At 34.9% G+C, this 27,294-nt stretch overlaps 1 protein-coding gene across 1 annotated transcript in view; it reads left to right on the forward strand.

Moving 5' to 3' along the window:
* Positions 1-27,294, forward strand: part of LOC101900079 (5-hydroxytryptamine receptor 2B) — a 106,357-nt gene that overhangs the window by 56,931 nt on the left and 22,132 nt on the right. Inside the window, exons 3-4 of the mRNA XM_059125971.1 lie at positions 11,802-11,935; positions 14,050-14,159. Of these exons, the coding sequence (XP_058981954.1) occupies positions 11,802-11,935; positions 14,050-14,159 (244 nt within the window). The remainder of the gene's footprint in view (positions 1-11,801; positions 11,936-14,049; positions 14,160-27,294) is intronic.

Consider the following 27,294-nt stretch of genomic DNA (forward strand, 5'->3'; position numbering starts at 1 on the left):
TGTTGCTCAAAAGCGCTAGCTTGTGAGACAACATATTTTTTTTAATAAAAACTTACAAATAAAGTTTTAATTGGCGCCCGAGCAGGGACCAGCGTCAGACTGGTCTGAACCCGATTCGAGATTAAAGTATTAAGTCAAGCCTTCGGATGGGCCCCTCAGTACCTTCGGTGGAAACAGGAGCAACGTTATGTTGCAGCCCCTGAAGCCCGCGACGCGGAAAAATAATAAGTGATATAAATAAAGCCTCCGGAAGGGCCCCTTAGTACCTTAACTGTGAAAAAGGAGCAACGTTATGTTGCAGCCCCCGAAGCCCCCGAAGAAGAAAATATAGAAGAACATAAGTTGAATAAGAACATATAAAAATAAATATAAATGAAAAAATGAAGAGTTTAAATAAAAAATAAAAGATATAAATATTAAAAAGTTGACAAGTGAAAAAAATAAATGAACAGTTAAACACTCCTTAGAAAAAAGAGAATAAAGTTTTTGAAAAAAAAAAATAAGAAAAACCATTTAATAAATAATCCTCGAAGGAAAAGTAACTAGAATATTAAAATAAGTGAACAGTAAAACACTCCTTAGAAAAAGAGAAGAAGTGAAAAAGTGAATAAATGAAAAAAATTAAATTAGAAAAGAACCATTTAACAAACGATACTTGAAGAAAAGTAAGAATAACTTAAATATACACAAAAATTACAAAATAAATGAACACTTCTAAAAAAGGAAAACTGGAACTGGTGAAAAAGTTAATAATTAAAAAAAAAAAAAAGAAAAATAAATAAATAAGTAAATAAACCAGTTGACAATCCATAATAAAAAGAAGAACAAATCCATAATAATAAGAGAAAAATCCATAATCAGAAGAAGAAATCCATAATAAGAGGAACAAATCCATAATAAGAAGAGCCAACCTGATAACACAACAACGGATTGGACGCACCATTAATCAACAATATGCTGATTTTTTTGTAAGAATTAGATATTAAGCTATAAACTTAGAAATAATATTATTTTATCGTGTTTGAAAAAAAGAAAGCAAAGAAAATAATTGAGAATTTTGTTTGAAAGAAAAAAGATAAAAAGGAAAATCGTTTAAATTTTTTTTGTAATTCTCTATTATGAATGAAGAATTAGAAGAATTGACATTGAAACTAAATAATATTACCATGAATCCAACCAGTAGTTCAAGAAATTCCGGACTCAACGACAGTCAACGTGAGGAAATTGTTCGTATTGTTTCAGGCCTACTGTCAGGCCAAAATTCAGTTTCAGATGAAGGTTCAGATGTTCCGATAGGTACCGTGTCTCCAAGATTGGAAGAATTAGATAAGGTCCCAGATCTTGTAAAATCTATTAGAGAATTCTCTGGAAAGCCAGGCGAATTTAGTTCATGGCGAAAGTCCGTAGATAGGGTGTTAGACCTTTATTCATCCCTCAAGGGAACCGGCAGATATTATGCCATTTTGCACACAATACGTACAAAGATTGTAGGCGAAGCAGATACTGCTTTAGAATCATATCGAACTCCGCTCGATTGGCAGCGGATACGCAAATGTTTGATGGTCCATTACTCCGATAAAAGGGACATCGGTACTTTAGAGTACCAGATGAACGTCCTGTGCCAAGGACATAAGAGCGTAACAGAGTTCTATCAACAAGTGTACCAAACACTTTCCCTTATTTTGGATAAAGTATCGTGTCTCGATTTGGAGGAAAAGAGTCTTAGAGCAATGACTGACACATATAGGGAAAAGGCATTAGACACGTTTATTAGGGGATTGAATGGAGACCTTCCTAAATTATTAAGTGTGAAAGAGCCAACTTCACTACCACAGGCCTTACACCTCTGCTTGAAATTGGATAATATGAGTTTTAGACGGGAATACGCCCACAAGGGAGCAATGAAACTGGACGCGAGACAGTCTCTGAATACAGGAATGAAATTTTATCCTGAATTAGCGACCATTCCTTCGAATAGAAGTAGGAATTTGCCAACAATCCAATACCGTTATCCAAGCGGCGTTAATAATCCACAATTTCAGCGGCCTCACTTTGGAGGACCCCAACACTCCCAATTTGCTCCTCGTCCTCAAGGAGTACAGCAATTTTTCCATAAAAATAATTTCGGAGGTCAAACTCCCAATTACAGTAATCAACGTCCAGAACCCATGGACGTCGACAGGTCCACACAAATGAGACCTCAACAAAAACAAATCCAACCTTATAAGAGACCAGCACAGTTTTCTATCCAGGCTCCAGTGAACAAAGTTCAACGAAACTTCCATGTGAATGTTGGACATCCTGAAAATGATTCACTTATTGACAGTGACAATACAGACTTACCTTACGAGACTAGGACCGAAAGTTGCGACGAGTATTTCATGCAGTGCCCTGATAACGTTACCACAGAGGACTACCAGGACCAAGGAACAGACGACGTCCCCGCTAATTTCATTGACATTCATTTTTTAGATTAGGGTGTTCCTCGTTGCCGTACTTCCAGGCTAAAACGAGGAACGGGAAAATTTTAGACTTCTTATTAGACACAGGAAGTAGTAAAAATTATATTAAACCCGGACTGGTGAATAATCCTAAATCAAACGCTGATAAATTTAAAGTAAAATCCGTGGGAGGAGATGTGGAAATTTCACAACATACTCTCATAAATATGTTTGGTATCGCTGATGTTCCGATTAAATTCTTCCTATTGCCCGGTTTAAAATCATTTGATGGTATCTTAGGCAATGACAGTATGAAAGAACTGTCAGTTGTAATTCATACTTCAAAGGATTATTTTGTGGTAAAGGGGGGTAAGAAGATTACTGTTAAACAACGTATGTCTCAAAATGTGAACAATTTAGAGCTGAAGATGGACGATCTATCTGAGACACAGAAAAAATCCATTTACGAGATTGCAAGTCGGCACCGGAATCTATTTTCAGAACCCGACGAAAAATTGACGTACACTACCATGGTAGTGGGTGAGATCCGGACTAATAACGAGTCCCCAATTTATGCAAAGAGTTATCCTTATCCCTTGGCATTAAAAGATGTCGTAGAGGGAGAAATAAACCGTCTGCCACATGATGGCATAATAAGACCATCTAGATCTCCCTATAACTCACCGATTTGGGTTGTACCCAAAAAGGATGATAGTTCCGGAAACAAACAGTATCGACTAGTGGTCGATTTTCGGAAACTTAACTCCGTTACAATTTCGGACACATATCCCATTCCCGAAATAACCGAGGTTTTATCAAATCTCGGCGGAAATAAGTTCTTTACCGTCGTAGACCTTAAAAGCGGATTTCATCAAATCCCGTTGAAAGAAGGAGACAAACAGAAAACCGCATTCTCCATTAATAATGGAAAATACGAGTTCAATAGATTGCCCTTCGGGTTAAAGAACGCACCGGCGATATTTCAGCGCACGCTGGATGATATTCTCAGAGAATTGATCGGAAATATATGTTTCGTATATGTCGACGATATTATTATTTTCAGCAAGGATGAACACATTGAAATGGTTTTCAGGACCCTAGAGTCGGCCAACATGAAGATCCAACTCGATAAATGCACATTTTTCAGAAGGGAAGTAGAATTTCTGGGATTCGTTGTGTCCAGGGAAGGTATCCGGACAAATCCCAAGAAAGTCGAGGCAATTCTTAATTCTCCAATACCTAGAACACTTAGGCAATTGCGTTCTTTTTGGGCCTCTCAGGATATTATAGGGAATTGTGAAAGGTTATGCAGATATTGCCAAACCATTGACCGAACTATTGAGAGGGGAGGAAGGAAGAATTTCTAAAGCATCCTCCAACCAAATTCCCGTAACTTTGGGTGAAAATGCTATAAGGGCATTCAACGAATTAAGAAATGCACTAGTATCACAGGAAGTATTATTGTCGTATCCTGATTTTCAGGAAGAATTCGAATTAACTACCGATGCTTCTAATGTGGCTTTGGGTGCAGTGCTTAGTCAGAAAGGCAAACACATTGCATTTATTTCACGAACACTGAGTAAATCGGAAGAGAATTATGCCACAAATGAAAGGGAAATGCTGGCAATCATATGGGCTCTATCTTCTTTAAGAAATTACCTATACGGTACCAGGAAAGTGATCATTTATACCGATCACCAGCCCCTGACTTACGCGCTGAGCAGCAGGAATACTAATTCAAAGATGAAAAGATGGAAGTGTATTCTCGAAGAATATGACTATGAACTGAGATATAAACCAGGGAAACAGAACGTCGTGGCTGATGCCTTATCCAGATTACCACAGACTTCCCAGGTTAACACTTTGACACCTACTCAGCATAGCTCCGAGAGCTCTCCCGAGAACCTTATACCGAGCGTAGAGTCACCCATCAATGTATTCAAGAATCAGATACTTTTGAACATTGATGATTGTTCGACATACCAATTTAAGATTGTTTTCCCAGGCTTCCATCGTCATATTATTACAGAACCTTCTTATGACGAACAGAAAATGCTCTATATTCTCAAACGTTACTTGAATCCATCAGTTATCAATGGTATTAAAACACCAGAAAACGTGATGGGAAGAATTCAAAACGTCTATCCAAACCACTTCCTTCAGTACAAATGCCGATTCACTCAACGAATCGTGGACGACGTTATTTCAGAAGCGGACCAGGAAAGAATAATTATCGATACCCATAACAGAGCACATAGGAATGATAAAGAAAACAAGATTCAAATATTGGAAAAATATTATTTCCCCAGAATGTCCAGCAAAATAAGAAAGATTATTAAACTGTGTTCTACATGTAAGAAGACTCCCATACCTCGATATCCGGGACATATTGTTCATCTTGATATTTTCTGCACCGACAAGAGACTAATTCTGACATCGCTTGACAAGTTTTCTAAATACGTCAAGGTGAAATTATTGGACAGTAGGTCAACAGAGGCCATAAGGAAACCTCTTAGGGAACTCTTATTCTCCTATGGTGTACCAAAGCATGTAGTGATGGATAATGAACCCGCACTGAATTCCAGCTCGATACTTTTCATGATGAGAGACGAAATGGGAATAGATGTTTTCACTACCCCATCGTATAAAAGTGAGGTAAACGGTCAGATAGAGCGTTTCCACTCGACTCTCGCAGAAATCATGCGCTGTCTGAAAAGCGATGGAACTTCTAGAAGTTTTGAAGAGCTATTGGAAAGGGCCGTCAACGAATACAATCACTCTGTTCACTCTACAGTGAATAGGAAACCCGTTGATTTGTATTTCGGACGAACGGTAGATTTTTCACCACAGGATATCGAAACCGTAAGGAGGAACACTATTGAGCGACTGGAATCGAAACAGGCTAAGGATTTAGAATATCATAATAGAAACAGACATCCAGCAAAGGAATATGTCCCTGGACAAGTAGTTTATGTGAAAAGGAATAAGCGATTAGGTACAAAATTGAGTGATCGGTTTGGAGAAGAAGTAGTGAAAGAAAACCGTAATACCACTATTTTGACCGAAAGCGGCAGGGTTATTCACAAATACCACATTAGGAACTAATACCACCAATAATTATTACAGACTACTACTTGGACGCGCCTTGGGCGACTTCAGCATTATGGACTATTCAAACGCAAGACTAATAACTATTCAGAACGGAATTGCTCGTAGACAAAATAGGACATTCAAGATCATCCATTCAATCGACATTACCCAGTACAAGAATCTTACCTTGGATATTGAATACCTGCTTGACAAAAACGTTACATATAATCATCCGCTCCGTCCGTTTGTAAGGCAACAGATAAATGATATCAATGGAATCCTAAATCGCCTTAGTCCAAGCAGGAAGCAGCGGTCGATAGACTTTATCGGCAGTGCTTGGAAATGGATTGCGGGAACTCCCGATAGCCACGATTTCGAAGTCTTGGAGCAAAAGATCGGGAACATTTTGGAAAATAATAACAGGCAGTTAATTATAAATAGACTCGTATCAGAAAGAATATCAGAAATTACAAATGTCACAAATGAAATCATAAAAAGAAAAAAGGAAGGATGGAATGACGAAACTGCCAATAATCTTGAAAGAAAATTAATTTTGATAGAAAAAGAACTAAAAAATATTGAATTAGCTATTCAGTGCGCCAAGGCCGATATAATTAACACTTTTATCCTTTCGGAGATTGAAATAGAAGAAATTTATAACATTTTCAAAAATTATAATATCCCAGTTTATAATATAGAAGAACTACTAACTTTTGGAAGCGTAAAAATTGTAACAAATAAAAAAGAAATTTTATACATCTTAAGTATTCCAATAACTATGAAGGATGTTTGTAACGTTTATTTAGCAAAGGCAGTTAAGTCGAGAAATCTGATAGATAAAATAGAATACCAAAATATATTACAATGTAACAATTCAATATTTGCTATAAAGGATAAATGTAAAAAATACTATGATCTGACAATATGTCATAGAAATAACCTAATAGAATTAAGAGATGATTTTTGTATAACTAGTTTGTTTAAAAATAGAATAGGGAATTGCACTCAAGTCAACAACGAGCATGTTCCTGCGGTCGAAGAAATCGGAACGGATCTAATACTCCTAAACCAATACCAAGGCACCATCAGCTTAAACAAAGAGATGACTTATTTGAACGGGACGTATCTCATCAAGCACTTCAACAGCACAATCGAAATATATGGCAGACAATATTACTCAAAGGAAATTACTGGTAACAAACCCCTTCCTGCATTCCTACAACCAAAGAGTTTTGACGAAAGGGTGGAAGAAGTGATATCTCTGGAACTTCTCAAACAACTTAACACCAAAAACATAAAAAGATTGGATATCCTGGAAGTAAGAAATCTGTCAACAATTGGAATATGTGGCTTCGCTGTATCTGTTCTGATGATAATAACAATATTCCTGCTGAGAGGAAAAATTCATAAACCTACCAGAAAAACCATCGCTACCCCAGATGAGACAGAGATGACAGAAAATGGGGAAGGTCCTGAAGTAAAACAACCTACCACTTCTAAGGACTCCAAAGCTTCAAGCATCTACAACATACATTCGTTCTAGACAATCGGGACGATTGTATTTAAGAGGGGAGGAGTTAACACCACAAATATTCAAATCTCACAAATGTATCATCATGGACAGCAACGACAACAACAACAGCAATAACTAAATCAAATGCGCGTGTTATAATGCTGACATGCAGTTTCCCACAGAATGACCAGAAGGTATTCCAGACGACACACGAGCCGGTGTCCAATAACAATACAGGTGTGGGAACATGCAAAGTGCAGTAACGGTGCAGTGCGATGAGTATAAGTTTAGGGTAGTTTTAGTTATTATTCGCTTTGTAACTATGAATCTCAAATAAAACGGATGTTGCTCAAAAGCGCTAGCTTGCGAGACAACATATTTTTTTTAATAAAAACTTACAAATAAAGTTTTAATTTATATATATATATATATTTATATATATTATTATATATATATATATATATATATATATATATATTTATATATATTATTTATATATATATATATATATATATATATATATATATATATATATATATATATATATATATATATATATATATATATATATATATATATATATATATATTTCCCTGAATGTCGTTGTTATTACGGCTGTGGGCAACAAATATAACAAATCGGATGAACAATATATATGGGAGCTATACCTATATCTGAACCGATCTTCGCCAAATTTGACATATTACTTTCTACACTCAATTCTGTCGTAAGTGCTAAATGTTATCCCATTTGGACAAATATTAGGCGTTTGGTGCACAATAAAAAGTAAATCGGACGAAGTTATATATGGGAGCTTTATCCAAATCTGAACTGATCTCGATAAAATTTAGCAGAGGTATTTCGGAACTGTATTTGATATATTTCCCCAAATATTGTTGTTACAGAGTGCAAAAATAACAAATCGGATGAACAATTAATATGGGAGCTATAGCTAAATCTGAACCGATTTCGATCAAATTTGGCATACTATATCAGGCCCAATTTGGTTGTATGTGCAAAATTCTATACTATTCGGGCTGACATTACTCGTTTGTTGAACAATAAAAGGCAAATCGGACGAAGATATATATGGGAGCTATGTCTAAATTTTTACCGATTAGCTCCAATTTCAATACGGTTCGTCCTTGGACCAAACAAATAATTTGCACAAAATTTCATCTGGATAGGGCAATAAAAGCGAACTGTACTTTGTTTACAAAAATACATGGACAGACGGATGGACTAAATCGAACTAAATCGACTCATAACGCGATTCTATGCAGATCATCAAAAGGTACTATGTGTCTATCTCGTTTCCTTTTGCCTGTTACAAACAAATGCACAAAGACATAATACCCTGACCACCTTGTGGTGTAGGGTACAAATATAAACAAAACAGGCATTTAAAATTATGTTAATGTCGAGTATTTACTTTTATGGGGTGCCTAAAAATAAGCAAATTAGCTTTCTAAACAAATAGTATAGTTTTTCATATATTTGCCATATATAAGTATGATATAAGCGAAATGGATTTCAAACATGGGAACAAAAAATACTTTTAGCAAATTTATCGGGATTGGACTGCAACTAAGTATTCTAATGTATGAGCTAGAAATCTGAAATTTTAAAAATTCGAGGAATTAAATTTTGAAATCTGGTCTTAAAATACAGAATATAGATGATATATTTGCAGAACTCCTAACAAATGCGGTTCAAATTCCAAAATAAACAACAAAAATATTGGAAAGTTTCAGTCGGTTTTCCAGCAGATATATATCCTCAGCATCCGACCACGTAATAATGTTTTTGAAGGACTTACCCAACGACAGAATCTACACCTCCATAATTTTTAAAACCCTAAACCATAATATGGGAGTATGTTAGGTTTGTTATTCATTTTGCAACGAAGTGTAAATTTAGACCCACAAAGTGTATATATATTCTTGATCAACATAACATTCTATATCAACACTGTCCGTCCCCTGTCTTTTCGTCTGTGGAAATTACTCTAGCTTCCAAACGAAATGAAGTAGGTTAATACCATTTTATTCAGAAGTGTGTTAGGTCTGCAGAACTTTTGGTATTGAAAATGTGCTATATAGGATTGATATAGGTCAAATATAAAGGTACCTCCCTGCATTCGGCATTTTGATGATTTTAGCGACATTATTTAAAGGAATTGTATCAAATTTCGTATTAAAGTTCCTACAGTTCCTACATTATTCACCGGATTTGCATCAAATTTCGTATTTGATATTTTTACCCAATGGGTACTACATCGTACGACAGAAAATTGCATATGCAGGTCCTCATCTTCGTGCAATGGTACCTCCCTATTTTGATGATTCTAACGACATTATTCACTGGAATTGCTTTAAGTTTCGAATTTGAATATCTTAACGGACGATGACAAATATGGCGTCTTCGGGCGAATATAACGGTAACTCCCGATATTCAGTATGTTTATAATTTTTGGAGAATGTTTCAATCGATTGTTTTTTTTTTTTTTTCAAAGTTTGGAAATTTCTTCTAAATGTTAGCCAAACGTGCATTTTCACTTGTATATCTCAATCTTAGTAAAAAAATTGCAATACGCGAAATATTAAAAGAGCTGCATGAAACCGTATGAAAAGAGAAAGTGAAGGTAATGTTATTCGATTGGTAAATCAAAATTCCAAAAGGGGTTTAGGTTCTCAGACCAAACCTTTTTTAGGCCCATTACATATAGGCTCAACAATAAACAAAGTCCCCAAATTTATTGCTCCATACTTTGTTAAATTTAAGATAGACCTTTAACATTTCATACATGTCTTTAGATTGTGTGTAGAATCATCTGGCTTTATATTAAATTCTGCAAAGTACAGAGCAAATATGTGAGCCCTTTGTGTGTGGTCAAGACTTAATATATAATAGGCCCTAAAAAGTTTGGCCTAGGAACCTAAACCCCCTTTGGGATTTTGATGCACTAATCGAATACTACCACCTTAACCTAGAGATTCCCACCCAATTTTTGAATTTTTAATATTCTTAAAAGAAATATGTTACAATTTTCTACATGACCTCGTCCTCTTTGCCTCTTTTTTTTTTTTTTTTTTTGGGTAATTGAAATAAAATTAGTTAAAATACAAGAAATGCGTGGTTTTGTTTAAAAGCCCCAATTGTGTAATTCTTCATAAATCATGTTTTTCATATTCAGAAAAAGGTGAAGGTCTATTAATGGCTCGATTCACCTGACATGCCAATTTTAACAAGCGAAAAAGTTGTAAGTTCGGCCGTACCCTCCACCATTTGTAACGAATTTGACGATTTTCAAAAAATAAAATCCGTTTAAATTTTTTTTTTTAAATCTTAAAAATACCGAATGTAGCCGCTATATTAGGGTCTATACGACTATGTGAACCTGTATAGGAAAGTTTTTTCTTAAACCATTACAATATTTAAATGCGAAACCTGAAAAAAATCGGTGAATAATGTCGCTAAAACCGTCTAAATACGGAATATAGGGAGGTACCGTTATATTGGGGCTATACGAAGACGTAGTCCTGCACAGACAATCTCCAGCCATAGGCTGTAGCATCCATTATGAACATCAAATAACAAATTTGAAACAATTCCGGTAAATAATGCCGCTAAAATCATCAAAATACCGAACCGTTAAATGGCGGCTATATCAAAATGTGGACCTAATTGGCTCATTTTCAATACCAAAAGTCCTGCAGACATAATATACATTTGAGTAAAATTTTATCAATCTATTTCATTTCATTCGGAAGCTAGAATGATTTCCAAAGACGGACGGACATCGCTAAATCGTCATAGAATTTTATGCTGATCAAGAATATAAATACTTTGTGGGTTCTAAAATGTATATTTCGAGGTGTTACAAGCGGAATGAAAAACTCAATATACCCTCCATACTATGGTGGAGAGTGGAAAGAGAATTGTTTTGTTTACAACAGGGTGTAAGGTTGAATCCCTCACCTAATAACCTAAAAAGCATATAAGGGACATGTGTTTTTTTAATATTCTCCAACACATGTTGTACGTTCTTCCCCCTTAATAACGCTTGTAGCATTATTATATTTTCACATGAGTTGTCTATAAACAATTTTCTTCGATTATTATTTCATTATTGTATTCAGTTAAAATTGCATTTCAAAAAGGGGGTTTTATTACATTTCAAACAAAAAAAAAAAAAAAAACAAAAACGCTTGTTATAGGTCAATAAAGTCTATAATGGCTGCTTGTGTTGAATAAAGGCTCGAACCACAACAGAAGAGTAGTAAAATGTACATACATAAAAAAAAACATATTCCCATGAAATGTACATACATATTTACAGACATACATTTTTACTGTTTTCTTTTTTTTTTCTTTGAAATTTCATAAATATGTGTAAAATACTGATGATTGTTATCGTTTGTTTGTTTTCATTTTTTTCTCTCTCTCATCGTCGTCTTCTTTTTGCCACATGCCTGGCGTTTTGGTCTTTTGTTATGTTTGTCTGTTTATGATGCCGCACAATTTTCCATGAAAATCCATAAACAATTGCGGGGCATGCAACAATTTTTAACATTGAAAAATGGACGAATTCATAAACGAACACATGGCGGCGGCGGTGGTGGCGACTATGGCATCTGCAACGAACACCATTGCAAAATAAATAAATAAATGAATGAATGGACTCTCTCTCTCCGGGTTTTGAATAACAACAACGAAAACGACAAAAACAACAACATCATCATTACTTATACTAGGAAACGTGTTTGTAATTGCGGCAATAATACTGGAGCGCAACTTACAGAATGTGGCCAATTATTTAGTTGTTTCATTGGCGGTGGCCGATTTATTTGTTGCATGTCTGGTAATGCCACTGGGAGCTGTTTATGAGGTAAGTAATCCCCAAATAATTGATGTTAATTCTAATTTAATTATATTATAACAATGTTAATTAAATACCAGTCAAACTAAAATGATTGACGAACTAAAACAACATAAGTGGTGGTTGCTAGGGGGTAGCAGCCTTAATGACAGACATTACAGAAAACGCTAGCTATTATGTGGGGAAATTTAAAAGAGACCAACATGAAATTCAGAATAATACTTTTTGACAGACAATCAGGAGGACGATTAAATTGTTAATTCTATTTGGGCTTAAATGATTTAAATTATGTCTTAAAGGCAACATAAAACCAGAGATATAAACAGGAAGAACTCGAACTGCAAAAAAGTAAGCAACAGCTATATGCATGCGGGACCGATACAACACTATAAAATATTGGAGGGGGATTCCCTAAGTCCAAATCTATTTTATTTGGTTTTTTGAGATAATACATTCCTGTTAAAATATTACCTTTGGCTCACCTCTATTTATGTCATCTGTTGTGCTAATAGGTATAGAAAAAAATCACATAAATCAGTCAAGTTGAGGTCCATTTTTCCAGCTATTTATTTTTCACTGACCATCCAAAATGCTAGAACTTTGGCCTGTCCTATACTCTAACCTCATGCTAAATTCCGTGTCGACTGATTTTTAATTGCGACCTGTGTAGCGACTAAAAAATAAGGAAGTTTTTCAGATTTTTGTCCGTGTCAAGCCCTAAATATTATGTGGACTTCTTCATAAGCAAGCTTACACTCTGCCCCGTCTTTCGTGAGGATCGGACGATAACCTGTATATGATACTCCCAACACATAGTGCTATACTAGTGAGATTGGTTGAAGAATGCATTGAAAGAATCTAGTTAGAACCATCCAAATACCGAATATCTATGGGCAGCGTTATATGGAAATATTAGCTATGTTTTGACACATGTCGTGGTTCCCATTATGATCTACAAATACCGAATTTCAATCAAATTCATTAAAATTAAAAAAATGCTTTAAATCGTCAATATATCCAATATCCGAAGGTATCTTTAAATGGGGGTTACTTGCAAAATACTTCTCAATTCGTTCGATCCAGAATACATATGCTTTGTAGAGTCGATAGTGAGTATTTCGAGGAATGGCAAACGGAATGTCCCTCCATACAATGGTGAAGTGTATAAAAATATCGCAAAGTATCCAAAATACAAATTTTACACAATTCTGTAAAATGTGTAGGCTACAATCCAAATATTCAATTTTATCTAATTCCCTTAGAAAATGTGGCTTAATTCGTCACAAATCCCAATAATGGGAGGTACAATTATATAGGGCTTTACAAAACGTCGACCTGTATAAACAATGTTCTGCTGCAGAATATAAAAAACAATACAAACTCTTAATATCGAAAAAAATCCCTAGAAACCGAGGCTAAAATCATCAAAATACCGAATATGGAAATGTACAATTATATGGGGACTATAGGTAAACATGGGCCTATATAGGAAATATTCTGATATACGAGGTAAACCCAAATACAAACTTTCAATACAAAATTTTAAATTATTCCGTTTGAAAATGTGGCTTTAATCAAAATTTCAAATATCGACATGTACAATTATATGGGGGATATACGGAAACTTTGACCGATATAGCTCATCTTCGAACTTGACCTGACTGCAGACAAAAGAAAACTCTGTGCAAAATGTTAACTTCCTACACATACCGTTGGGACTCTAGCGTGATTACAACAGACGGACGGATCATCTCCAAAAGTTCGCTTCTATTCTGACCATAATCCCACCTCCATTCTAAATTTCGTGAGGATTGGAAATTAATTGTGACTTGTAGCGCGACTTAGCACGGCAAAATTGGGAAACCTATGCTCCTGCACATAGGATATCCCCAACACATGGGATATTCGGGTATGATTACGGAATATCTTTAAATCCAAAACATTGGATTTTTAAAATTAATTCTAAGGCTAGTCATTAATTTTCAGAATATTCACAAGGGTTAAAAGGAAGACGAATATATGGAAGCAAATATAATCTGTTTTTGGCTGGGCAATTTTTATTATCGTTTTTAGAAAAAATATACAATTATATATTTTTTGTTTCTTTCTATTTTGAAATTCAGATAAGTGAAGGCTGGATACTAGGCCCAGAATTATGTGATATTTGGACTTCTTGTGATGTCCTTTGCTGTACAGCGTCTATACTGCATTTGGTGGCAATAGCAACAGATAGGTAAGTCATTAAATTGAATCCCAAAAAAATCAAATATTCCCATACCTAATTTAACGAATTTATATTTTTTAAGTTTCGCGCCTTTTCACCCAAATTAATTTTTAATAGCTTACACGCTCACATTTGCCATCGAATAGGGGCAGAACCCATCTTAAGTTCACATTCGACGGTAACCTTGTTAATATTTTTACCTGATGCGTTGAAATTAATTGAATGAGAAAACACTTGCTACGCAAGAACTCATTACCAGCTACACATGTCCCTCTTATTATATATTAATAAAATAACGAGTATTATACGTTATTTTTACGACAAGTGACTGTAAAGCTTGAATAGCGATTATTGACCTCTAAAGAACGAGTACACATTTTATGAAGAAAATAATGATAATAAAAAGACGACAGATGCTTTAGATACTTACATTTAAATTTTCAATAAGACTGACGCACAAACACGAGCAATGGATTATAACAAGCTACTTCTGAAACGAATGCAGAACTTAGGTACATTTTAATAAGGTTCACTCATTTGAGAAATACAATTATTTTGGAATGTATTCAAAGTGCAACCCAAAAAAAAATTAAATTTATTAGCATGTATGTTATGCCCATTATTGATCAGAATAATATCCACAAAATAATTAGTATGTACATTAAATATAGTACTCGTAAGCAATTTTTTATAAAATTAAAATTTATTTGTTTAATCATTCCATGTTCATTTACACGCCCAAAGAACATAATTACTTTAATTCTTTAATAGAAAACCGCAGTCGAAGTAAAACCTAGTAGCCGAAACGATAAATTTTCATTAAAAACATTTTGCGTCTTAAACATGTATGCAACCCTCTTCAACGATATTGTTACCCAGCAAAACATTTAATACTCATTTCCAGAAATTGTTTGTATACTTTCAACTTATTAGTTATGCGGAAGGTAGTACGTTTTATTTGGGCTGACCCAAAGTAACATAAAACGTGTGTACACATTGTAAAGACCCAAGTCCTTTTTGAAACTATATAAAGTTATTTTTCACAAAAAAAAAAAAAAAAAAAAAAAAAAAAACAAGTAAAAAAGGTGTAAGTTCGGCCGGGTCGAACTTTGAATACCCTTGAGCATTTAGCTGTAGTATCCATTACGAACTGCATATACCAAATTTGAAACAATTCCGGTGAATAATGTTGCTAAAATCAAAAAAATACCGAATATCAGGAGGTACCGAAGAAGTGGACTTCCACACACGATTTTCTCCTTAGGCTGCAGTATGTATTTCGAACTTCAAATACCAAATTTGAAACAATTCCGATGAATATTGTCGCTAAAATCATAAAAATACCGAATACTGGGATGTACCGTTATATATGGGGGCTATACCAAAACGTGAACCTACATGGCCCATTTTCAATACCAAAAGTCCTGCAGACATAATATATATTTGAGTAAAATTTTATCAATCTACTTCAATTCGTTCGGAAGCTAGAGTGATTTCCACAGACGGCCAGACGGACGGACATCTCTAAATCGACATAGAATGTTATGCTGATCAAGAATATACGAACGGAACGACAAACTTAATGTACCATCCATGCTATAGTGGGCGGTATAAAAATGGGAATTGAATTTTAGGAATCTTCAAAATGTATTGCTGTCTGCCATTTTTATACCCTACACCACAAAGTGGTATTAGTAGTATCTCATTATATTCAATCAATCAACTTAGGTACATTGTGTAAGTAAACAAAAAGTCGCCGTTTTGTGTGAAAGATCTCGGCCAATATTGTAAAATGAACAACATTTAAACATTACAAATAATAATTTTGGTTTTTAGAAAAAAGTACTGCAAAAAAAAAAAAAAAAAAAACGCAAATAAAAATTGTCTGTTTATTAAATATAATTTGTACCAATTTCTTTAATGGACATTGTTTTTAGTTATAAATGCTAAGTAAAATTAGAATCATGATTTCACTGAGATTCGATCATTTTTGTTTTAATCAAATCACCAACTAAACTTAAATAATTCAAGTCGATCACATTAAATGTGGTGTCCGTTGGAATTGCAATTTTCGAATTTCGAAAAAAGGAAAGTTGTGCTGAATTGTGCTAGGCTTGTGCTCAATTGTGCCGAAATTTTTTTTTCGAAATTCGAAAAAATGTTTGAGATATTCGAAAAAAGATTTGTTTTTTCAAAAAAATCTGAGAGAATTGCAATTTTCGAATTTCGAAAAAATTAAAATTGTGCTGAGTCGTACTCGGTTTGTGCCCATTTGTGCAGTTAAAATTTTTTCGATATCTGTGTTTGTTTTCTCTTTCGAGACGAGCTTAATGATCTGAAATTTGCAGTGAAAAGGAAAGCCAGATAGACACTATCACACACTCACCACTATGCGACGCGTTTCGCCGTTGGTTAAGCGGCTCATCAAGCATATTTGGTGTGGATGATGGCTTACAAGGGCCGTTCTCTGGAAAGTAGTATATATTTCGAACTTATTGCAAATTAGCATATGCGAATTATACACTAGAAACTCTCCAGGTTCGACTCAAGTTCTATTGGCAGATCTTTTTTCACAGCAAAGTTTTGTTTTTGTATCTCTTACCAATTTCGAAAAAAGAAAGCGAAAATTTCAAAAAAAAAAAAAATTCAGAATTGCAATATTCGAATTTCGAAAAAATTAAAGTTTTACTGGGTCGTGCTTGATTTGTGCTAACTTGTGCCGTTTATTTTTTCTCAATATCTTCAACCGTTTTCAAGATATGGCAATTTCGAAAAAAAAACAGTAATTTTCAGAAAAATTGCTTTAATTTTTGTAAAAGTTCAAATATCGAGATGCGGTAAATTGTGCTGAGTTGTGCTCACTTAGCACAATTTTTCGTCCATACATAAGGAATTTCCACCTTTACTCGTTACTCGCTAAAAATTAAAAAGATGTATAACTTTTGTAATATGTGGAATTTTTCAAATCTGCAAGTTGTGCTGAATTGTGCTCACCTTACATTGGAATTTTGTATCTCTACTCGTTACTCGTTAAAATAGTAAAAATCAAAATCGCATATTTAGAAACAAGATATCGAAAAACTAAAAGTTGTGCTGATTTGTGCTAACCTAGCACAATTTTTCGTCCATACATTGAAAATTTGTATTTCCACTCGTTACTAGTTAAAATTGGAAAAAATACATATATAACGAAAAATTGCTGTAATTTTTTTAAAAAATCAAATATCGAGATGCGGTAAATTGTGCTGAGTTGTGCTCACTTAGCACTATTTTTTGTCCACTCATAACGAATTTCCACCTTTACTCGTTACTCTCTAAAAATTAAAAAATGTAACATGGAGAAGAAAGCGAGATAGACCCATAGTTACTATTGAGGATCTTCATAGAATCACTTTCTAAGTGAATTTATGCATGCTAGTCCGTCTATCCGTTCGTCTATCCATGTATTCTTGTGAAAAAAATACAGGTCGCATTTATTATCGGATTAAGATGAAATATTCCAAACATTATTTGTTGACCCTATAGAAATTGGTGAAAATCGGTTAAAATTTAAATATAGCTCCCATATATTCAACTGATTTCAAGTTATTTATGCACTAAGTGGCCAGTCTCAAACCAAATGACGTGAATTTTAGAAAAACCGACCGAATTCAGTCTAAAAGCAAGTACATGGAGTTTGGTGAAAATCGGTTCAGATGTAGCTATAGCTCCCATACAAATGTTTCATCCGGAAGGTCCTCACATTCGTAATATGCGCCCCACAACAATCATAATTGGTACCAAATATCAGATACAGCTCAGAAATACCTCTGCCAAATTGTTCAGATTTATATATAGCTCCTATATATATCTTTAACCGATTTCGGGTTAATTATACACCCAATGGCCAATATCAGTTCAATGACCTGAATTTTTGCAGTACATCAAATTTTGAGAAAATCGGTTCAGATATAACTTTAGCTCCCATATATATGTTTCATCCCATTTGGTGTTTTAGTCCCTCACATTCGTAATATCCATTCGACAACAATGATATTTAGTATCAGATATCTTATAGAGCTCTAAAATACCTCTTCCAAATTTTATCGAGATCGATTTGGATATAGCTCCCATATATATCTTAAACCGATTTCGGGTAATATGCATTCGAAAACAATGATATTTGGTACCAGATATTTTATGGAGCTCAGATTTACCTTTGCCAAATTTTGTCCAGAACGGCTACGATTTGGATATAGCTCCAAAATATCCTCAATCCGATTTCAGGTTTATTGTGCAACTAATGGTTAATATCAACGAAAATGGATTGAATTTCGGGAGGTACGTTTCCTCTTTTTGGAACACGGCTCCGACTCAGCTTGGCGAGATAGAAATATCAAGATATAACATCTTATGTGCAGACCCAATATTTCCCCCACGGTACAAAAGTATAAAACGTCTTCCAAATGTCCATTATTTTCAATATTTTTTAAGAAAGTTACCTCTCAACGATCGATCAATATCGAGGAAAAGGCACATTTTGTATTTTCGTGCACTTTATATACGAATTCTTTATGTACAATTATACTTATCGTAGATAAAGTCACACACAATATAAGTGAAAAAATACAAAGGTCGAGCGGGATCGAGCATATGACCACTATGTATATTGAGAGCTTCTCGTAGGAAGTAATTATTAATATATTATTTTTTTTAAGTAAATCATACAAACTATAACAGGCCTACGCACCAAGACTGGCCATCGTGCAAAATGTCCAGTCCAGGCAGGCCAGTCTTGGTGCGTAGGCCTGTAACATGGCTAGATATGGCAAATTTCGTACTAAAAGCGTTCGAAAAGTACTAAAATTTAATAAAATAATTAATATGTTTTATTGAACCGCGGAATAAGCTAGAAATCTGAAATTTGAAATGAGTCACTGATAGAGTGCAGGATAGATAGTATCAAAGATTTCTTTGAAATTTGAACTTTAAGGTTACGTAAAATTCTAAAATGGTACAATTTGGTATGAGTATAAAGGTTAGCAAGTAACTGTACTAATTGATCGAAAGTGGAAAGTGTACTAAGTGTTCGAACTGTACTAAATTGTATTAAATTTGGAACAGTTCGGTTCAGGGAAAACGGATGAAGCTGGAATTATGCAATTTTATATTAAGGTCCTTGTTGGAGTAGATTTGTGTTAGAGAGGTGGTGTTGGGAATATGCCGTTGGATGTTGGGATAGAGATGGAATACTGACATTTGGTCACAGTTTGCGCCTAGGGTGGAGAGAAGGAGGTGGTTTTGGACATGTGTGGTATAACTGTGTGAAAAGTTTAGAAATAAATTTGGGATTGGGTTTTATGAAATTGCCCATTTTAAGAGTCTTAAATGTCAAATCGAATGAAACCTTTTTTAAATTTCGGTTTAATGTGCCAGCATTTATCTTATTTGGTCTGCATTACAAATGTGGCACACAGTAAACTTAAAATCGGACAGAGATACATATGGGAGCCATATCGAAGTCTGAGCCGATTATCAACAATTTTGATAGAATTTGCCTTTGGGCCAAATAAATGAAAGCGACAATATGCGACATGAGCTTTTCTCGACGGACAGGCGGACAATTGCACAACAGTAACATTGAGAGTTATGGTTACCCAAAACTTTGCTGGGTATTGTCTACTACTACTAACTGTATCGATTTTTCATTCAACGATTTTTTTTGGTTTGTTTTGCTCACGATTCACTTGCATTGGGTTTTCACTTTCGGAAGGAAAATGCTGGTGGCAGTCAGTATGCAATCGTTTCGGTTTCAGTTATGGGTACTTCCCGTCTTCGTTTTGGCTCTCCATGACTGTGCATGTCCGTGTGAACGGGTTTATGTGCAAGAATTACACAGTGTACGGATGAGTATTGTTTTCCACTAGAATATCCATATGTGCATACACATATATGAATTTGAGTGCAGCAGTAAGCATGTATGTATGTGTTTGTGTCTGGATCAGCGATATGACCTTAATATGTATTCTCAACTATGGGGTTTCACTTTTATACCCTACGCCATAACATTGGGTATGTAAGGCATGGTCATATTAGTTCTGGAATCATTTTTATTACACCGATTAAACTTGACCTCATACATAGTAGAAATACCATTTGATGCTGGAACCGTTTACTTGAGCTATAGATATAGGGCATTCAAGTACAAATTTAATGTCTATTTAAATCTGCCTTGGAAAATTCGACTCCATTTAAGATCTAATGGCAAATTGTATATGTCCTGTAGATTTTTTTGGTATTTTTGCTATACGTAGGGTACAGAATGTTTAAATCATTTTTCCTTTCTCTCTTATTGGGATTCAACTCAAACCAACACTCAAACATGTAACATCAATGCTAAGCTTCATCGCAGGACTCAAACTAGTATTTCATGTGGAGTTTAGTTCGGTTGTGTGTGCATGGCTTCGCATTCGTGTGCAGTAACCTTTGCCTTTTTTGTAGTCGTTGTTGCTATCTTTGTTGTTGTTGTTGTTGCATTTCACTGTTTTCTGTAACAATGTACATTGTAACAAGTTAAATAACCGTAAGCATAATTTATACAAAGAGAGTAACTGTTTTTTATTACCAACGATACCACATTGGTATGTGCCGGGTATACAGGTGTGTGAGTGTGTGGTACTAGTATGGTTTCGCCAGCACACGTACAATCTTCTTATGTATTCATATGTGTGTGTGTGTGCAAGAAGACCCACAGAAGCTGTAGTGCTACCGCAACATCTGAGAATTCTTGTTTTAGTTTTAGCTCCCGTTTAATGTCAGAATTTTGATTCTCGAATGTGCGTTGGAATGATGCTGGTTTCAATGTGTTGTAACATTCAATTTTGACATTCACCGCCACTGTATTTTCGTTTACAATTTCATGGATTGGGGCGTACATCGACTTCGACAAGTTTAAATTTAGAACTTTTCCATTAAAATGTTCTCAAGTTTATAGCTTTAAAAATATTATGTATTGAACAATTTACAAGTACATATAGTGTGATGTTAATTATTCATCACATATGCTAAACATAGCAATTCATCATATACTAGAACTTTTGTACACAACATACACATTTAACCATTATTTTTGATTGAGTTTTAATGTGTATTAAAAATAATATGTATTTCAGATAGACAAAAGTATTAATGTATTTTTGTATGTTTCTCGATCTAGTGAAATATTTAAAACATTAAAAGTTGACTAATATTAATGAAGGCATCAATGTTATGATTAGCAAACACTAACGAAAATCGGGTTTCTTAGTTTAAAGAATCTGTGTTCCCAAGGGACATCCTTAAAAAGAACTATCAATATAGGTCCAAGTTGTAGTGTAGCCCAATTTTGGTATAGCACAGGTATTTGGCATTTGCTGTTTGTAGTGGGTACCATTATTATTCAACAGCGTTCGAAAATAAACAGTACACAAACATAGTGTACTGCACCGGTACAGTATTACTGGAAAAAAAATTTAGCGATAGTGTACCGGTACACTAGCAATAAAAAATATTTTAGTGATGCCGATGCTTTGGAACTTCAAATATCAAATTTGAAACAATTCCGGTGAAGAATGTCGCTAAAATCATCAAAATACCGCATATCATGAGGTACCGTTATATGGGGGCTATATGACGTCGTGGCCCGGCACAGCTGTAGTATCCCTTTCGAACTTCAAATACCAAATTTGAAACAATTCTGGTGAATAATGTCGCTAAAATCATCAAAATACCGAATATTGGAAGGTACCGTTATATGAGGGCTATACGAAGACGTGGACCTGCACAGTATTTTTTCTGTCTTAAGCTGTACTATCCCTTTGGAACTTCAAATATCAAATTTAAAACAATTTCGGTGAATAATGTCACTAAAATTATCAAAATATCGAATATAGGGAGGTACAGTTATATGGGGGTTATACGAAGACGTGGACTTGCACAGACAATTTTCTGTCATAGGCTGGAGTATCCATTACGAACTTCAAATAACAAATTTGAGACAATTCCGGTGAAAAATGTCGCTAAAATCATTAAAATACCGAATATCGGGAGGTACCGTTATATGGGGGCTATACGAAAACGTGGACCTACATGACCCGTTTACGAACTTACTGCATACTGAAAAAAATAAACACCTGTGCAAAATTTTTGCTTTCTATCTCCATTCGTTCGAAAGATAGCGTGATTACAACAGACAGATGGACATCGCTAAATCGACTTAGTATTTTACGCTGATCAAGAATATATATACTTTGTTGGGTCTGACATGAGTATTTCGAGGAGTTACAAACGGAATGACAAAGTTAATATACCCTCCATAGTATGTTGGATGGTATAAGAAAACAAGTAAAAAAACATTAAGTTCGGCCGGGCCGAACTTTTAATACCCTCCACCTTAGGGCAATGGAAACATTAGAACCAATTATGACCCACTTATGCCAAATTTTAGAGGTATTCGTGGGAAAATGTGGCAAAAATCATAAAAATACCGAATATGTGAAATACCGTGATATGGGGGAAATGCATTACACATGCAATGTTTCCTCACACGAACTGGGACACACTATGACCTACAAATGCCAAATTTCAGACAAATCCGTGAAAAAATGTGGAAAAAATCGTCAAAATACCTAATATCGGGAGGTACCGTTATATGGAGATTATACCAAAACGTGGTCCGATATATGTCATTTTCAATATCAACAATCCTAGACACAATACAAATTGTTCTGCTCAATTTTGACGCTCTGCGTCAAACAATGTGGCCTGTATCGTGATTTCAACAGACAGACAGATGGACAAACAGACAGTCAGACGGACATCGTTAAATCGGCTTAGAAGTTTATGCTGATTATGAATATATATACATTATGGGGTCTACGACGAATATTTAGGGATGTTACAAGCGGAATGACATAGTTAATATTCCCTCCTTTCCAAGTTGGAGTGTATAACAAGTTAAAAAGCTATAAGTTCGGCCGGGCCGAACTTTGAATGCTCTCCACAATTTGAAAATAAAATCTTCAAAAATTCTGTTAAAATTTTAAAAATACCGAATATATCCGTAATACCGAATATATACGACCTGTAGGTCCATGTCCATTCGTTGGCATTGTTTGTCATAAATCATTACCATATGCAAATTCGAAACTTGAAATAAACGGTGAATAATGTAGCTAAAATCATCAAAATATCATATATAGGGAGATACCCTTATATCGGAGTTGTGCGAAGACCTAGATCAGCATTGACGATTTTCTGTCATAGGCTGTAGCATCCATTACGAACTTCAAATACGACATCTGTGGGTAATGTACCTAAACTCGTTAAAATACCGAATATAGGGAGGTACTGGTATATGGGGCCTATACGAAGACTGCATAGACAATTTTCTGTCACAGACTGTAGTTTCCATTAAGAACTCTAAATACGTAAGTTGAAACAATTCCGGTGAATAATGAAGCTAAAATCATCAAAATACCGAATATCGGGAGGTACCGTTATATAGGGGCTATATATATATGGCCCATTTACGAACTTAACCTGCCTACTGGCAAAATAAACATGTGTGCAATTTTAGCCTTCTATCTCAATTCGTGCAAAAGATAGCGTGATTACAACAGACAGACGGACAGACAGATAGACGGACATCGCTAATTCGACTTGGAATTTTACACTGATCAAGAATATGTGTACTTTGTTGAGTCTGACATGAGTATTTCGAGGAGTTACAAACGGAATGACAAAGTTATTATACCCTCCATAGTGAGCAATAACCGTAAAATCGGATAAAGATGCATATCGAAGCGATCTCAATAAAATTTGGCAGAGTTATTTTCGAGCAGTATCTGATGTCCGGTATCAAATATTATTGTTGTGGAATGCATATTACGCATGTGAAGAACTTTAAATACCGAATCGGATGAAACATATGTATTGGGGCTATTGCTATATCTGAACCGATTTTCACCAAAACTTGAAGCACTTGATTCTTGACTGAATCCCGTCGAATGTGCCAGAATTCAGTTCATTTGGACTCATTTTCGACCGATTTCGTTTATTTGATGCCTCTAGCATGATTTGTTTGTTCGATTGCAATGAAATTTCAAATGTGTGACGGGATTTGTTCAGAAAATAAGTATGTCAAATTTTATTGAAATCGGTTCAGATTTGTATATAGCTCTCATATATATTAGGGCCGATTTCACATAGTTGATGCACCAAACACGATACGAATGTCTGATTCCAATGAAATTCGACATGAGTGAATAAATTTGGTACAAAAATAAATTTGCTAAATTATATTGAAATCGGTTTAAGTTTGGGTATATCTCCCATATATATTTTTTCCCCCGATCACATGTATGATATGTTCCAAACAATAATTAATTTGTCAAATTAATTAGAAATCGGTTAAGATTTGGATATAGCAACATCCTAATCTGATCCGATCTCGATTAAATTTGACAGAGGTATTTTTGAGCCCGACATGCATAAAACGACTTAGAAGGTGGTTCTATGAGAATTCTCAGAAGTAACTATAGGTCTATCACGCTTCCTTCTCCCTGTTACAAAAAAAAATGAACAAAGACATAACTTATGCGCTGAAGAATATGACAAAAAAAAAAATAAATATATCAGAAAATATTTATTAGCATCTTTTTATTATTTTCTGCCTAAAGGCCTTTCTGAATTGGTAAAAATCCGTCAAGCCGATCTTTAGTTGTAAGCGGTCTAACTAACATTACCTTCCTTGAAATATGAGATTGTATATATTTTGCTATTGGCATTGTCGTGTATTTGTGATTTCACTGGAATTAAAAATATTCTCGGTTTAATAAAAATGTTCGTATTTTATATAAAAGGTATGGTCTATTTTATTCGATAAATATTATTCGACAATCATCGAAATTGCTAGGCTTCTGCCCAGACCTGGACTCAGACCCAATGCAAAATTGGTCTATAATTGTGACCTCTAGAGCAGCTGCAGAATCAAGATTTTTTTCTGTTTTTATCTATTTGAACCCCTAAATATTTTGTGATCATCTCTAAATCCTTAAACCCATTTCAAAATCGGACTGAAAAAAAAAACTGTAGTCTGATTACAATTTAAAAGACGGACTGACGGTCATACGTAGCTGGATCGACTCAGTTCGGCAAGATAAGAAAATCCGTAACAACTCTAGTTTAGTAAAAACTCTTCGATTTTTTCGAATTTCTTTCCAGAGGTAAGTATTTTTACCCTGATTCCGGGAAACTATTTTTTTCTTGGGGGACGGACCCGGATGCACTTACCCGATATAGACAATATATTAAGAAAGCTTATGAAAATACCCATCCAAGAAGTGGTCACATGATGGAGTAAATGGTCATGGTTCGGAAGTTATAGTCAAATGATCGATGTTTGGACCCGAATTTATTTTAAAACCCCCAAAAATTCAAAAAGGCCCATTATGGGGGTAAACAAAATTGATGCCAAATTATAGCTGTCACTCTTACCTTTCCAAAGTGCTACTATTTGTGCTAATCCCTTTTTCGGGTCCAGAGATATGGGTCTTTCCATCGGCATAACCCGATTCTAACCGGCTCATTCAAATTATGTTTTGAATAAAAAAGGTTTATTTCGCGTAGCCGTCGATAATTTGACTATAACTTACCCCATCATGTGACCACTTGTTGGATAGGTATTTTCATAAGCTTTCCGGTTTTCGAGTAAGTGCATCCGGGTCCAGACCGTGTCTTGAACCCGGACTTTCGGGTCAAAAATTTGGGTCCGGGTCCGTCCCACAAGAAAAAATAGTTTCCGGGATCAGGGTAAAAATACCTACCACTGGAAAAAAATTTCGAAAAAAAATTAAGAGTTTTTACTAAACTAGAGTTAAGCCGAAAATCGAGATACAAGTTGCAATTAACATAATTTTCGGCCAATAAATGTACAAGGTCAGATGAAAAAACTGCAACCGAATTCAGACTGCTGTCATTCCTAAGCCCCTCTAGCCGACAGCTGTTAAAATTATTGCAGTGACAGCTTAATATATTGTTTACAAGCGTACAAAATCATTTTGGTGAGAGTTTTCCAGAAAAAAGTTATTCGTGAATTATAGTTCGCTGGAAAACCACAATTGGCTATCGTTGTGTATCGTACCATCGCTCGATCGCAGAATGGTTCGAAAAGTAAAGAAGCGACTTGATCGAAACCCGTGTCGCAGTAGCCGAAAAATGGTTCGTGTGCTGAATATATCGCAATATTTCATTCGGCAAATATTTTCGAAAATGAGCTCGGGGTAAAGCCATTCAAATCCCAAGAAGTACAAGAGCTTACACCGCAACAGAAAGAAAAGAGACTCAAAAGAGCTAAAAAGTTGCTTTCCTTAGCCGAAAGTGGTAAACTGCCGAATTTGGTTTTCTCCGATGAGAAAAAATTCGATGTCCAGCAGTTTGTAAACAAACAAGATGATCGTGATTACTTGCCAAAGAGGTCAGCTGAAAATGTGCACCTTCGGTTGGAAGGAAGAACTCAAGCGCCGGTCATGGTGATAATGTGGTTCCTCGCTTAATTTCCAGCGCACTATGGCCACCAAAATCTATGGAGTATCTGGAGTATTTTGGAAAGCAAGGTTGGCACTTAAAAATACCAATGTGTCGATCACCTCAAGGAAGCGTTTTGCCTGGAATGGGCCAAAATACAGCAGAGCAACATTCGACGATTTCATTGGCCGTTTGAAGGTCATAATTCGTGCCAAAGGTGACCAATATGAACAAATCTAAACTTATTCTAAAATTTGATGCTATTTCCGACATTTTTTGCTTTCATTCAATGAAATTTCCAAAAATGTAAAAATTATGTCGAAAATTAAATGAACGAACTAAAATTTTCTTAAAAAAACGTGTAATTCCATAAGGGTTACCAACGACCCAAGTTGTACTCGACCAAAGACTGCGAACTTAGTTCATTCACAAATCCCTAGAATAAGACATTTGGAAAAGTTTTAAAAGAAAGGAAGGTGAGACATTCTTCTTTTTAATTTTATTTCATAAGACATCATGTATTTACGTTTTTAAATTATTGTTCAAAATACTATCATTTTTTAATATTATCTTTTTATAGTGTTTTTCATAATTTCTCTTT

Source organism: Musca domestica, unplaced genomic scaffold (genome assembly GCF_030504385.1).
Source record: "Musca domestica strain aabys unplaced genomic scaffold, Musca_domestica.polishedcontigs.V.1.1 10, whole genome shotgun sequence".
NCBI lineage: Eukaryota > Metazoa > Arthropoda > Insecta > Diptera > Muscidae > Musca > Musca domestica.